At 32.1% G+C, this 14,955-nt stretch overlaps 1 protein-coding gene across 5 annotated transcripts in view; it reads right to left on the bottom strand.

The window, feature by feature from the left end:
- Nucleotides 1–1,299: 1,299 nt before the first annotated feature.
- LOC106078800 (uncharacterized) overlaps nt 1,300–14,955 on the bottom strand; it is a 15,227-nt gene continuing 1,571 nt past the window's right edge. The window contains exons 1-13 of one of the 5 annotated variants that reach the window (XM_056033636.1): nt 13,355–13,398; nt 12,581–12,637; nt 10,133–10,252; nt 8,893–8,961; nt 8,594–8,693; nt 7,116–7,232; nt 6,008–6,102; nt 5,604–5,728; nt 4,090–4,313; nt 3,756–3,863; nt 2,213–2,269; nt 1,672–1,784; nt 1,300–1,490 (exon numbers count right to left, since the gene is read on the bottom strand). In XM_056033636.1, the coding sequence (XP_055889611.1) occupies nt 1,338–1,490; nt 1,672–1,784; nt 2,213–2,269; nt 3,756–3,863; nt 4,090–4,313; nt 5,604–5,728; nt 6,008–6,102; nt 7,116–7,232; nt 8,594–8,693; nt 8,893–8,961; nt 10,133–10,195 (1,224 nt within the window). In that variant the 5' untranslated portion in view covers nt 10,196–10,252; nt 12,581–12,637; nt 13,355–13,398 and the 3' untranslated portion in view covers nt 1,300–1,337. Of the gene's footprint in view, nt 1,491–1,671; nt 1,785–2,212; nt 2,270–3,755; nt 3,864–4,089; nt 4,314–5,603; nt 5,729–6,007; nt 6,103–7,115; nt 7,233–8,593; nt 8,694–8,892; nt 8,962–10,132; nt 10,253–12,580; nt 13,167–13,354; nt 13,399–14,955 lie in introns of those variants that run through there. The other 4 variants (XM_056033635.1, XM_056033632.1, XM_056033637.1 and 1 more) reach the window with 4 other exon arrangements.

The following is a 14,955-nucleotide window of genomic DNA, read 5'->3' as shown; positions in this document are numbered from 1 at the left end:
AAATTTCTTTTAAAGTGTTGGAATAAATGTAAAACAACAAAAATGTAAAACAACAAAATATTTTTAAAATATGTTATCTGATGGAAGACCCACAAACTCACTGCCTCATATCTCAATACTGCAGGAATAAGCTTGCTTTTTCTATATAAAACAAAAATAATTACCACCAATTGATTAACTTATTGGTTATTTTTTTGATTGATTCATATATTGTATTAGACAATGAATAATAAAATCAAAATTTCTATTTGATCTGAGAATGAGAAGTGGAAGACAAGGATGTTTGTCTCCCCCTGTACAAAACATAAGGGAAATAACTCCAGACACATTTATTCTCCATTTTAGATACTGGTACCAAATAAATTTACTAATTGGTTACAATTTTTTATTGATTCATGGTTTCTTAGGTATAAGAACTGTAAAGTTTCAACTTAGCTGAGAGTGGGTGTGGGAGAAATGACATGTACAAATTTTTTGTTGACAGAGTGAGTTGATATAAGCTTTGTAAAAAAAAGTTAAATAGGCTACACTTTCAGACCTTGCGGGTAGATGATGGTTAAGGAAGGTGTCTTGGCCTGCTCAACGACCAACAGCCCAACTAATGTCAGGTATCTATTAGAGTTGGGTGGACTCGGGACATCCTAAAAATCCCAGTATTCACACAAGATTTGAAACCAAAAACTCAGTTTAGAACTCCAGCTCTTATCACTCAACCACCAAGCCTATAAGTGTTAAAATACCAATCTAATTTACTGAACTGAAGCAGAGATATTTATATTCTTTTTGTATTGACTAATTCAAACAAACATACATTAAGTTTTTTTCTCTCACCCAAACCCAATACTGGTACTAGGCCAAAACTTCACTTCCTAACAAGTAACAACTGCTGAATAATCAGAAGTCAGGGATTTTGTTTTTTAGAAAATAATTTTTTCAGAATCTTAGGACATCATTGAAATTGAATTTTCACAGTCATTATTTTCTCTTCTGTCCCTTGACAGTTCATGTAACCAAATCTCTCACTTTTCCCAAAAAGCAGCCCTTCTTAGCAGGATATAAAGAGAGAGGCAGGCCCATTCTTTTATTATAAATAATTATTTTATTTAAATATATTTATATGTGAAATTTAAAAAAAAAAAGCTTTTTTTTTTTGTCAAAAAAATTAACCAATTAGTTAAATAATGTAATTTTTAAATTTTGTTTGTTACAGTTAAGTAAAAAAAAAATCACAATTAGCAAATTAAAATTCATATTAAAACAATGTATATTTTGGTGTATGTTTATAAAGAAAACAAATGCTGTGTTTAATAACTTTATTAATGAAATCACCACAGAGATTAGGAATTACTGCAACAATCAACAAAAAAACTTTTTGGTCGCTGTGATATTTCAAGCACTGCATCCGCAAGTCTCAGGTAATCACTTGGTTCATTGTAAATGTGGGCCGAGATACGGACATATAAATGCCCTTGAACACTCTTGAAGGGAACCTACAGGGAAAGATTTTAGTTTTAGAAAAATAAATCCTAATGCAGGATTGTTTGGGCGTGTTTGTAAATTTAACAATCAGTATTTAAGTTTGTAAATTGCTTTAATTTAAAAGGTTTTGATAAATGCTATCAGTTTGATAAATCAACTTACAAGTTGGTACCTTCCATTTATTAAACTTACCTCAATGTTATATTCATGAAACACAATATTTTGTATTTTTTCAGCAGCATCGTATTTGATGGTCTCAAATTTTGAGTTGAATATTTCAGGTAAGCCAACAAGTACCATAGAACCTGGCCAATGTGAACACAAAAGATTCTTTAAGACTTTCAAAAATATAATAGAAAGCTGACATGTACATTCCTATAAGTACAAAAATCATCTCAGCTTAGTCTCTTCCATCATAACTATGGAGAATTAGGAGGAGCAACAGAAACTTAAAAATACAATGTGTAGGCCTACTCTTATCATGTCATTTATATACTTTTACATGACTGCCAAAGTGGGATGCTTTAATGCTTAGGCTTAAATAATAATTTGGGCCTTTGTAAATAAAGAAAAGATTGTTGTCTGCCAGGAAAAGAAAAAAAAATGAGTTTTCCAAACTACAAAAAAGAGGAATTCCTCAATAATGTGAAGTGATGACATGTTTGTGGATGTTGCACTAGTACAGCTAAATAAAGAAATGTATTCAACTTGTTATTCTCATTACTATTCTTACCAAACATTTCAATGGGTGCTGCCAACTTTGAAGACCAGCATTTGGTTAAAATTTGAGCTGATGAACAAAGAAAATAGCAATTTTTTATTAAACATTATAGAAAAATAATAGTTAAAATATATTCTTGAGGTTGTCAATGCACTAAACAAAAACTATTGCCCATATAGGAAATATTTTCAGGGTGGAAAAAAATCTGTTTATTAAAATATGTTTCAAGCTATGGAAACTACCAAAATGGAATCTAAAATCTATCAGAATAGCAACATTGCAGTCAAAAACAGTTTAATCTACAAACTACACTAAATCTTATAATGTTTTAGCAGTATTACTTAATAAATCACTGAATAAGTAATATACTGCCTTTGGGAACAAGAATTTATAAATTAGTAAAATCAAAAAAATTCCAGAACTTAACAATAAATCTTGATTTAAATGAAGTCAAAGAATATAAAATAAATGTAATTCATTTATAAACTGCAACTGGGATGCATGTCTAGAGGTTAAGTACGCTTGAACTTGGCTTGGTTTGGCTACCTATGAAAGAGGCTTGAGGTTCAACACCAGACTCGAGCAAAGTTGTGTTTACTGAGCGCCTAAAGGCAGCATGGAAAACATATCCCAGATACCCCTTTCCCCCCATTGGTCCACAAATGAGATTGGACCATAGCTCTCTGAGCATGAAAATAGTGCTATATAAAAGCTATAATAATAATAACTGTACCATTTAAAATAGTCTCAGTCCAGAAATGTGTCAATGATCAACTAGTCTACAGAACTAAAGATGACAAAGTACAACCACACAAAAGTTACCCCAAGATTTGAAAACAATTTAAACAGTTCAAAAAAAGGTGGAAAAACCTGGAGGACTAGAACATGAAAGTTTGAGAAGATTACACCTAGAACAGAGAAATGAAGAAAGATGTGTGACTTAAAGGAGAACAGAGAAATGAAGAAAGATGTGTAACTTAAAGGAGAACAGAGAAATGAAGAAAGATGTGTGACTTAAAGGAGAACAGAGAAATGAAGAAAGATGTGTGACTTAAAGGAGAACAGAGAAATGAAGAAAGATGTGACTTGAAGGAGAACAGAGAAATGAAGAAAGATGTGTGACTTGAAGGAGAACAGAGAAATGAAGAAAGATGTGTGACTTGAAGGAGAACAGAGAAATGAAGAAAGATGTGTGACTTGAAGGAGAACAGAGAAATGAACAAGAGATGTGTGGCTTGAAGGAAGTTAGAAAAAGATGGAAAATTAATGTTTGTAAACAGTGAATACCAGAGGGACTCAAATCTTGACATGAAGCAACAGTCCATGAAACAAGCTTAATACACACACATAATGATATATTTATATAAAGCATTAGTCAAACATACAAATAAGTTTATCCCACAAACAAAATGATACATTTATATAAAGCATTTGTTTAAGTTATGGAATGAATTTCACAACACAAAGTCTAAAGAAATCAACCTTTTTGATTTCATGTTTATTTTGAAATACACTTTTATTTACAGTTAGGATAATTAAAAAGGAACTATTCTACCTCCTTCTTTAGCACACTGGTGCATATAGTTCCTAGCACTTTCACCTAGTTCTAGCCAAAAGTCAAGGACAGTGTGTAATGACAGCATTGGGCTGTAATCATGTAAACCTATAAATAACAAAATTACTTGGTCAGAACATAACAAGATTTTTATATAGCAATAGTGTTTTGTTTACTTCAAATATAAATGTTTTGTGGAAATCCCAATTCTAGATGAAAAAAAAAAATTTTTAAGTAGATATAACAATAAAATTACCAAAAAATATAACTTTTAAATTCAGCAGTGAAAACATCTATAAACATTATGAAAGTTGTGTTAATTGTGTGGACAAACCTGACCAAAAGAATTCTGAACAGAATCCACTTCCAAAACCATGAGAAATAACTGCAGGTTTAACTTCATTTTGAAGTTCTTGTTTGACATACAGGAAAGCAACACCTTTAGGACTGCACAGCCATTTATGACAATTTGAAACATAGTAGTCTGGGTCAATGTCCGCTATATTTAGATTCAAAGCACCCAGAGCATGAGCACCATCTATCAGTACTCTTGCATTCCTTTTTTAAAGTGAAAGGATAAAGCAATAAGTATTTTGTATCCTACATTATAAATGTTTTGAAACTAATATTAACTCTTCCTCCTCTGTATTTTTTCCAAAATTTGAATGGAATTAATTTTTTCGCCCTTTTTGTGTGTGAAACCATGCTTTAATTAAAATAAACTTTTTTGTTTGTTATCAGAAAATGCTATATTCATTACAGAATTAAAGGAGAATGCATGTCCGTTTTATAAAAGAAAATGAATGTACCAAACATTATCACATCATATTAATTTAATATTTATTAATGAGAATTAAAAATTAAAACTTACAGACTGCAGAAAAGTCTCTGATCTTGATCTAGGTTAAATCTAAATTTTATGATCTAAATTTAATTTTATATTTAGCACATTTATCCATATAAGACAACTCTGTGAGACGATATTTTCCCTTTGCAACTTCTCATGCGACTAAAGAAGCCAATAATTGATACACAACTTCACTCTGTAATCACTAGGCACTGTTGCACTTTCATCCTTTTTTTCTACTTCTTTGTGTATGCCATCTTCCTTTATGCTTGCTCTCCATGTGGATCAATCCAGTGCCACTGTTAGTGTTGATATCGAAGAGCTTCATGTCACGTTTGCATACATTAATCAGTATAACTTAAAAGTGGGCAACCAGCAGTGCTCCTGCCTTCTATTAGAATATATATAACACATAAAAGGGAGCTGATAATCCATGTCTATACCACTGGAAAAATGAAAACTGACCAACTGACCATTTAGGCCAATGTCATACCCTCTAGACTACATCTAGGAAATGTATTGTGATCAAAATTAATACAAATGATTATTTTATAATATTTATTCATATTTGTACAAAACTTTATATAAAACACACAAACTGATTGTCTTGAACTCCATATCACTACCAGCTAGAACATCAATTTACAGAAAACAGAAGTCACAACTATTTCAAATCATCCTTCTTGATGTTAAAAGAAGGAAATTCTGGAGGTTTATCAAAGGGAAACTATTCAACATAAAGTTCAAAACAATTAAAAACATACAGGAGAAAAAAAGGAAAATTAAATATTAAATCAATGATGATACTGTGCAAAAGAGCCAAGTCCAATTAACTCTGGAAGAATCGCTTTGGAGAGAAAGAGTTACCTGATTTGCTATCATTAGACATGCCAAAAGGTTCATTAACTTTCTGACCACTACTTTCCCACCAACTCAACTACACATTATAAAAAGCCTATTAGAATATAAATGTTATTTAAAAGAAAAAAAACAACACATACACTCTTCTGCATAGTTGGATCATTTCTACTACAGGCATTATGATTGGTGTATTGCTTGGAATGTGATCAAGGATAACCAGTTTGACATCTCCTTTTGACAATTCATCACTAAGAATATCTAAAATCTACAAAGCAAAGGTATAGTATTAAATAAGTAAAAACTACAATAAGTACTATTTATAAATACATTGAAAACAAACCAGGGTCATAAGGTTAGCAAATACTACCAAAAGTGCTCTGAGCATGCTATAAGCATGAAAGTAGCGCTATATAAAAGCTATAATAATAAAAAAAAAAGATAATTATAAATAGATATAGATATTTAAATGAGTATGGCATATCAATATCAATACATCAGATAGGTATTACAGTATTTACATTCTTGCAAGTAAATATAAGTATACCTTTTCTTTACTATCAAGTGGGAAAGGTATCACAGCTTCCCTGTTGATTGCACCAGATTTGGAACATATGTATTGCACATGCTTTTTAACTGCTCCTTGAAATAGTTTTCAAAATAAAATGAGTGTCAATCTGGATCATGCAAACAAAGCAATAGTATTTTTATCAATGATTGGTGAATAACCTCTTTAAAAGCCAATAATAACTCTCACAAATACAAGGTTGCAAAAACTACAAATTGCAAAATATGGACACTTATACTGTGATAGTTCAACTTTCTAGACCATTTCTTTTTAACAATAACTATTTCCAATGAAAATTATCTTAAAAATGGGTTCCCAACCTTGGAGGCTAACCTTCTTTGCAGAGACCAAATGGGTTTTAGAGACTTCAAGGTCTTTTCCCTGAGGATTTTTGTTTTATTTGCCAAAAGATTCGATCTGACCATTACTATATAACAGACAGTAGTCAGGCAGATGAGCAGTGGAAAGCTGCTTATGAAATGAATAAAAAGAGACTATTTTTGTTTTATTTGCCAAGAGATTGGATCTGACCATTACTATAACAGACAGTAGTCAGGGAGATGAGCAGTGGAAAGCTGCTTATGAAATGAATAAAAAAAGACTATTTTTGTTTTATTTGCCAAGAGATTGGATCTGACCATTACTATAACAGACAGTAGTCAGGGAGATGAGCAATGGAAAGCTGCTTATGAAATGAATAAAAAGAGACTATTTTTGTTTGAAAAAGATGTCAATCAAAAGAATTTGAAAATCCAGGATGCATAGTTAACTTGACTTAATTAGTTCTTACATTTATTTCTAATTTTGAATGAAGTTATTCAGTGTTTCCTAACCTTAACCCTTGCTCCATCTCTCATTTGTCTATGATAAGCCTTGACATTCACTAATGTTATGAAATACTTGTAGTTAAAAAAAAAATTGGGGGGGGGGGGGGTTGTCAATATTTAGGGAGACCAACAAAGAAAAAAGGCAACACTGCATTAGACTAAGTGCTATTTGTTTATACTGTTTGCAAGCATCCAAAAGTTTCCTTATTAAAAACTTTGTTTAAATTTAAAAAATTGCTCACAAAATAAGAATGACCAACCATAGGTAATATTGAATGTGAGAATCACATCTTCAGCAACAAGTGGAAAACTGCTTAAAACAGAATTGGTGGCAAATGTTGCGTTGTTGACAAGAACCAAATCTTGAGGAGCACAACCTATGTAATTATATTTTTTAAGATTAATATTCATATATTCATATAATATATTCATACTATTAAAATGACAAAAACTGAAGAGTGTTCAAAGAATATGACTTGTTAATGCAACAAATGGTAGGTCTGAAAACTAATTTTTCCTCCATATTCATGTATTCATGTTTTTGTCTTTGAAGTTTTCTTTTGATATTTGTTTGACATATCAATTAGTACTTTCTAGCATGTCAGTCAGCTTTGATTAGATTTAGTGAAACATATTAAATGTTAATTACTTAATATTAATAACTATTTAACATTATCTGACAACTTGCACTATGTCTTCATTTCATGTTTGGGTCCCTTGTTTACAGTTGGTAGGAATACAATACAGGCAATGTCAATTGGAGTAGAAGATGACATCATAACTTGAACAACAAGCTCATAACATGAACAAGTTTATTCAAAAGAAAAAAAAAAACTTAGTCTGCTTGTGTAAACCTACTCTATAGTTTAGGGATACAAAAGTAGAAATCTCTGCCTTAACAATGGACATTTGTTTGGGGGGGGGGGGGGGGGGGGATAGATCATTTCCTTCTTCTTCATTTCAATAAATATTCTACAATGGTTCGAAAGAAAACTTTTAGGGTTAAAAATATATTTTATTTTTAATATATATATCCTTTAGTAAATTATATATATTTTATATATCTTTTAATAAAACTGGTTACAATATTGTTACGAATCTCCCTATCCAGGCTCTCTGCAAATTGCACCAAACGACACCACCAACTTAAAGAACTTGACAACTCTGGGCTTGAAAATAACGTAATAGTTTAATGTCAATAAATAACAGCCAATACTGTACAATTGGCAGCACGTAACACAAGACTGTACAAATATCTCTCCGCCGTATCAACTCTTGCACTGGTCTCTCTGTCTCGTCTCGGACTTGTACTGAGCCGTTGTAACGAACTGTAGATTGGGAAGTTGTGACTGACTGGTCTCTGATACCTTCGCTCTTTATATAGGGTCCCTGCTGGCCTTCTAGAACTGGACAGAACGTTGCTCGACCATTCTGGGTGGTCAGATGACTACATCCCTCATGACACTCCTGAGCTCTGTTCACAACATCGATCCTTCCCGAACCATCATGTTGACACTCGTCTCGGCCGATCGTCGTAACTCGTCACGGTTGACCGCTCGTCTAGCGCTGGCCTGAGGCGATTTGCATCAGCTGACTACACACACATACCACTACCCCCATCTGTGCCACCACCAGGTTTATAACAATATTAATCTATTTTGATATTAGTCTTTTTCACTGTTATTGATTAATGATTAATATTAAAGCTTTGCTGCATTAATAAAGATGGAGTGCTTACCAATATAAGATGCTAACCGCCGAGACACATGAACTAAGTAAGGAAGAAGTTGCCGATCATAAAACCTTAAAGGTTGACTTTCTGAATAGTTTTGCCATTGCTTTTTAAAAAAAAATATTTTTTAAAAACTTTATATGTAAAATAATTAAAATTCCAGAATAAGAAAGCAATGTAAAGCAAGGAAATATTAATGATAATAATAAAAAATATTAATAAGCTTTATTATCATGAAATGCTTAAAAGAGTCAAAGACTAAGTTGAATATGATTTATTGTACCATAATTGAATGAATGGCTCACCTGTGACACTTCAAGAGCTTGTTTCAGAACACTTCCGAATGCACCATGATTTAAAAAACAACAATTTTCCTAGTAAAAAGGGAATAAATACAGTATTCTCCTAGAAATAAAATATAGTAAATTAAAACAATATTTTCCATAGAAATACACTATTGGCATACACCAAAACTACTAGAGTAGGAAACGGGTGGGGCCTCAGTCAGCAAGAAATCCATTGAATTAGTAAAGCTTAAGTCTCTTATTAAGTTGCATGATGCATAAATAAGCATAGGATGTAATTATCTTCTTCTTTGAAGAAACATCTGTAATTTATGAGATAATTAATAATTTTTTTACAAAAAAAAATCTTTTTTTTTTAAGATCCTCATTAGGTGGGATTTTTAAATAGATGCATTATATCTTCTTATCTTATATAATACAGACATTACTTAAAAAAAGAAGATAATTACGACCTATGCGCCATGCAATCAGTCATGCATATTAACCAATGACTTAAATTCTGCCAAGTCACAGGTTTTCCTGGCCAGCTCAGGCAACCCATTCCATGCTGTAATAGCACTAGGTAAGAATGAGCATTTGTACAAATTTGTCCTAGTATATGGAACAAGGAATGTGCCTTTATCTTTGTGTCTTTCTGAGTATTTTATTAAATTTTGTTTTTGTATTTGAAAATTATGGTTCAGTGTTTTATGTATAATTGCTACTTTACTTTTGAATCCTCTATCCTGAAGGCTTTCTAAATTTATTAATTTTACTAAAGGTGTTAGTCTAGTCTAGTCTATTTGTTTGTTATGGATCTCACTGCTCTATTTTGTGTCTGTTCCTGTTTCTTAATGTTTTCTTGAGTTGAGGGGTCCCAAACAGAGGATGCATATTCTATTATTGGCCTAACCAAGGTTAAATATAAATAACATTTTAGTTTTGTTTTTATTTGATTTATAAAAATTTCTTTTAATAAACCCTAATGCTTTGTTTGATTTTTTTATAGTTTCATCAATATGGGGATTCCATGACAGTTTTTTATTTATTATATGTAGGCTACAAGTCAAATTTATTATACAAAAAAGAACCAGTACATTTGTATGTATTTTATACCAAATCCAACATTTTTAAATGCTATATAAGGTCTATACAAAAAGAACCAATGCTACATCTATCAAAACAGCTTATACTTAAGGCATTATGCATTACCTATATTTCAGTAACTATAGCTTGTGAACAGTAAATCACCTTATTATACCTCAAGCAAAAAAAAAGTTTGCTTCATAAGTTTTCCAAAAGCAATCTGACCAGTTTCTTTCATTTTATACTTAGTAAATGTTGGCAGCCTAAATGGCAGTTCAGGTGGACTATAAGATTCCTGATAAAGTGAAAGAAATGTACATTATAATAAGATAATAATATATCAATGAATCAAAACTTAAATGGTTATGCTATTACATTTTTTTTTAAAATGAAATAGTCAAAATTAGACTAATAAAGTTTCACTTTTGTTCTTTTTTTTTTTTAATTAACAATAATGAACGCATAGTTAACACAGGGGCGCCCCAGGGGGCTGTGACATCGCCATTGTGGTTCATTTTGTACACCAATGATTTTCAATCCGATAGTTCTTGTTGCTCCTTCACAAAATTCGCTGATGATGCAGCTCTTCTTGCCCTGCTCTCAGAGAGCTCAGACATAAATGAGTATTTCAAAGAAATAGAACACATTGAAAAATACTGTAAAGATAATTTTTTTATTATTAAATGTAAAAAAAAAACAAAGAAATGATAATCGATTTTCATAGGGACAAGAAGGAAAATGATATTGTTTCTGTAGCTGGAGAGACTATTGAAATTGAGCAAACCTTAAATACCTTGGTACTATCCTAGACAATAAACTAAATTTTACTGCAAATACTGATTATATCAGCAAAAAAAATGCAGCTAAGATTACGATTACTAAGAAAACTGTCCTCGTTTAATGTTAGCGAAAAGGCCTTGGCTATGTTTTATCACGCTCACATCTGCAATATTTTAAGTTTCAATATCACTGCCTGGTATGGCAATCTGAGCATTAAAAATAAAAATAAACTTTATAGAATTCTAAATGCTGTTGGCAAAATCATTGGAAAAAAACAAAACCCCATTTGGGCAGTTGTTTGAGACAAACATCTATAAAAAAGCTAACAAGATCCTCCAAATAAAGAATCACCCTTTGTGTCAGGATTTTGTGATTTTACCATCACAAAAGAGATACAAGACACCAATAGCAAAGACTAACAGACACAAACACACTTTTGTTCCCCTGACATTCAAATCATTAAATGAGAACAATCTGGTATAAACTTTGTCACATGTAAATTATGAGTGAGTCTGGTGTGAATGTACACTTTGGTTTCTTATAGTTATAATGTTTTTTGTTTGGTGTAATGCACAAATTGTAAGACAAATTTCCTTACGGATAATAAAGATTATTATTATTATTATTATAAGACTTATTAATTTTTCTAATATTAAAAGTCTGCATTCCTGAAAACAAACACAAATGGAGCATTATTTCTTTATTTGTAAAGATTTATTTGTATTTCTTTACACATCTGATGGAAATAATTTCTTAGTTCTAGGACCTATGATCCATATATCTGATTAAATATTTCATAAAATCACATGTACACATAAATAATTTTTACTAAGTATTTGAATGTGTACAGTATGATTGATTTATAGTATCAGTTTTTCTTCCTCCTTTTCCACTAAAATATTGGAGATATTACCATAACTACATGACAATAAAGAGTGTAAAGATCCCTAACTCAGCTAGTCTGCAGTAATTTTTGGTTTGAGTGGGTTTTCCTTAGTTATGTTTCAACAAAGACAGAACAATGTTTATAATTGAAGGATAAAGGAAATTTTCGAAAAAACACCAGTAAAAATTCCTATCGAAGGCCCCTTTTGAAGAATGTTGCACAATGGTAGTGCCGCGCTGTCTATTGCTAAGGTCATCAGGTCACAATGTTACTACTGGCGTAGCGGTGTCGGTAGTATCATGTAAAAGGTCATTATAAATCTAGTTCTAGTTATTCTGATGACATGAAAACTCTGGAGGTCACAGTTAAGGTCACATCAGTACGTCATCATACATGTGGATAGACAGCTGCCAAATATTTGACCTGAAAAACTACAGGCCTTTGATGGGTTTGGGTTATTTGTCATTAGTTCCTTTCTTAAGGTGACCATCACTGGAATGTTAAAAAAGATGAGGGTGAAATGCAACCAAGTTCACTTGCTGGGACTTATCTACCAAAATTGTTAAAACAGCTGAAAATGCTGCACCTCTAAATGTAGCATAAATTGAAAAGCAAATAAGAAGACTTGAAATGATAATGTTAATCACCTGAGTGTTCTGTATTTTTTAAGATAAGTTAACATGCATGACTAGATTGACCTAGGGACATGCATAAAAATAATCATCTTCTTTTTTAAAGTAATGTCTGCATTTTATAAGATAAGTGTTAAAAAGCATCAAGGCCTTGGATTGATTTCTAAAATTTTTAAAGACATAAAAATGATTTCTATCCTTTTAAAGAAGCCTCAAATTAATTTCTATAATCTTAAAGAGGTATGGCAGTCAAAGACTTTTTTTTTACATTTTTTTTTTTGTGAAATTGAAAATAGATATTTTATAGAGCTAATTGTCTCATTACCTCATCAATAGATAGTAGCTCTTCCACGTTGGATGCATGAAATGAGCCAAAGTCTCTCTTGGGTTGAATATTCATTTTGTTTTTAAACAAAGTTTGAAGTTTTACCAAAATGAGATTATAATCATTAGATCTATATAGATTCTACTCATCTCAGCTAAAAATGTGGTATAGACTAGACTGACTAGACCTATACTATACTACTGGCTATACTAGCCTATAATGGCCTATAGACTACTCTAATAACTCTTCTGACTACTGTCTTGTCTACTAGACTACTAAGTAACTAAGTCTAAGTTAACTAAGTCTCAGCTAAAAATGTGGTATAGACTAGACTGACTAGACCTATACTATACTACTGGCTATACTAGCCTATAATGGCCTATACCTATATAGACTACTCTAATAACTCTTCTGACTACTGTCGTGTGACTAATGTCTTGTCTACTAGACTACTAAGTCTAAATTAACTAAGTATAAATTCGAAGAAGGAGCTAGACTATAGTGACAATATAGTGACTAGTCTATATTATATAATGATAATCATGATAATCACAGATAAGACAGTATCTGAGTATGAGTATATTATACAATTATTAATTATAGTATTATTATTATACTAGTAACTAGATAGACTTCTACACTTCTAGAGTCTACTCTAGATTAGTCATTAGTCTAGATAGATACGCTTCTTTTCTACTAGACTGACTAGACAATCATAGATCTAATTAATACTATTATTTAATACTAGATCTATTCACTATTCTCTAAGTCTACTGTCAGTAACTGTCTAAAAGTGTCTTTGGCGTCTTTCAAGCATATTTATCTCCCTTACCTATATTGAACTTTCAATAACTTTTTTTAAAGAGAGTTTTTGTTCTTATGCTGTCAACTTATGCTTTTTTAAGTGTATTTACTGAAATGAAGGTCTAAATAAAATGTTATTAATAAATTGATGAATTTGTTGTTTCTTCTTTTTTTTCTACTTATGAAATTATTAATTAAAAATATATGTTAACAATTAGATCTATAATTAATATATTAACTCACCAAGCAAAGCGAAATAATGATAAAATAAAAAAAAACAAATATGCATGAATTAAATGAAATGAAACGCGCATCTATATATACATGTTATGTTTAATTTTTTTTTTTGAACAAAATTATGCATTATGACTTAGTGATCTTTTTAGAGCAATGACAATAAATGATATAGATCTAGTACGGGAAACTTATTACTATAAGAAATAATACTTTTTTGTTTATCTGTTGATGATTAAGACTACAGTTAGATCTATACATTTCTAACGAATTTTGAGCGCTCTCTATTTTCGTAAAATCACACCACGAAGAGAAAGAATTTTATGAAGCTGACACAGATCAGTGTCCCTTTCCTTTCGCCGTGAGGTCTTCTGAGTGGAGTCTACTGTCTTCCAGAGATTGTTTGGCGTGTTTTATGATCAGATAGGACTAATGTCTGTGTTTATAACTCTTACCACTACCTCTGGCTCCACCTTTCTTGGAGGGAGGATAGGTCGAGTGTAACTAGATCACGAACGTCTTTGTTAAACGTTACGTAGCACATGTTAAACTATCATGTTTCACAATCTGAAATTTACTTTGCGTAGAGTGGGGAACAAAAGCCAATGTATAAAGAAACAGATAAGAAGCATATGCCTACTATTTAGATAATTTATGCATCTTTACTTTCGGAGTTCATTAAAAAAAAAAAACTCCTCACCTATTACACTAAATTTGTTTAAGATGTGTAGTTGGGGGGGGGGGGGTAGCGACTCCACCTACCAACCCTTCTCTTCACATGGATCAACTAGCGCCCATGTATTACATTCCGTTACGGAGTCCAAAGCAAGTTTTTCTCTCCCGCCGTACCGTACAGGTGGCGATTGTCTCCGTTTATTCTTACGTACCTTTAAACCCTCGCTGCGCCGGCCGTCACACGCGATCTTTGTCTTTACGGCAGAACTAGGTGTGATGTAATCACCTTCCCCTGCTCGGAGCTTCGCTGCGCCGGCCGACACACGCGATCTTTGTTTTTACGGCAGAACTAGGTGTGATGTAATCACCTTCCCCTGCTCGGAGCTTCGCCGGCGCCGTGGTCATATTAGGTCATCTACTGCTAGGATCGCTGGTATGCTCATAAAGGGAGAAGGGCATGGTACGGTGTTTTACTTGGTCAAAATTTATCCTTCTTCGCTTTCTTTGTCGGTTCGTTTCACCGACATGCAGTTCAACTGAGGTCTAGTCGGATGAGACTAAGACTGAAACGTGACGCAACATAACGATGTCACGATCAAAACTCTCTTGGTTGTATCCTATAATGTCAGCCAGCTTCTACAGATAGTTATGTACGACAAAAA

Source organism: Biomphalaria glabrata, chromosome 6 (assembly GCF_947242115.1).
Source record: "Biomphalaria glabrata chromosome 6, xgBioGlab47.1, whole genome shotgun sequence".
Lineage (NCBI taxonomy): Eukaryota > Metazoa > Mollusca > Gastropoda > Planorbidae > Biomphalaria > Biomphalaria glabrata.
The sequence above is the reverse complement of the archived record's forward strand: the minus strand, read 5'-3'. Positions and strand labels throughout refer to the sequence as shown.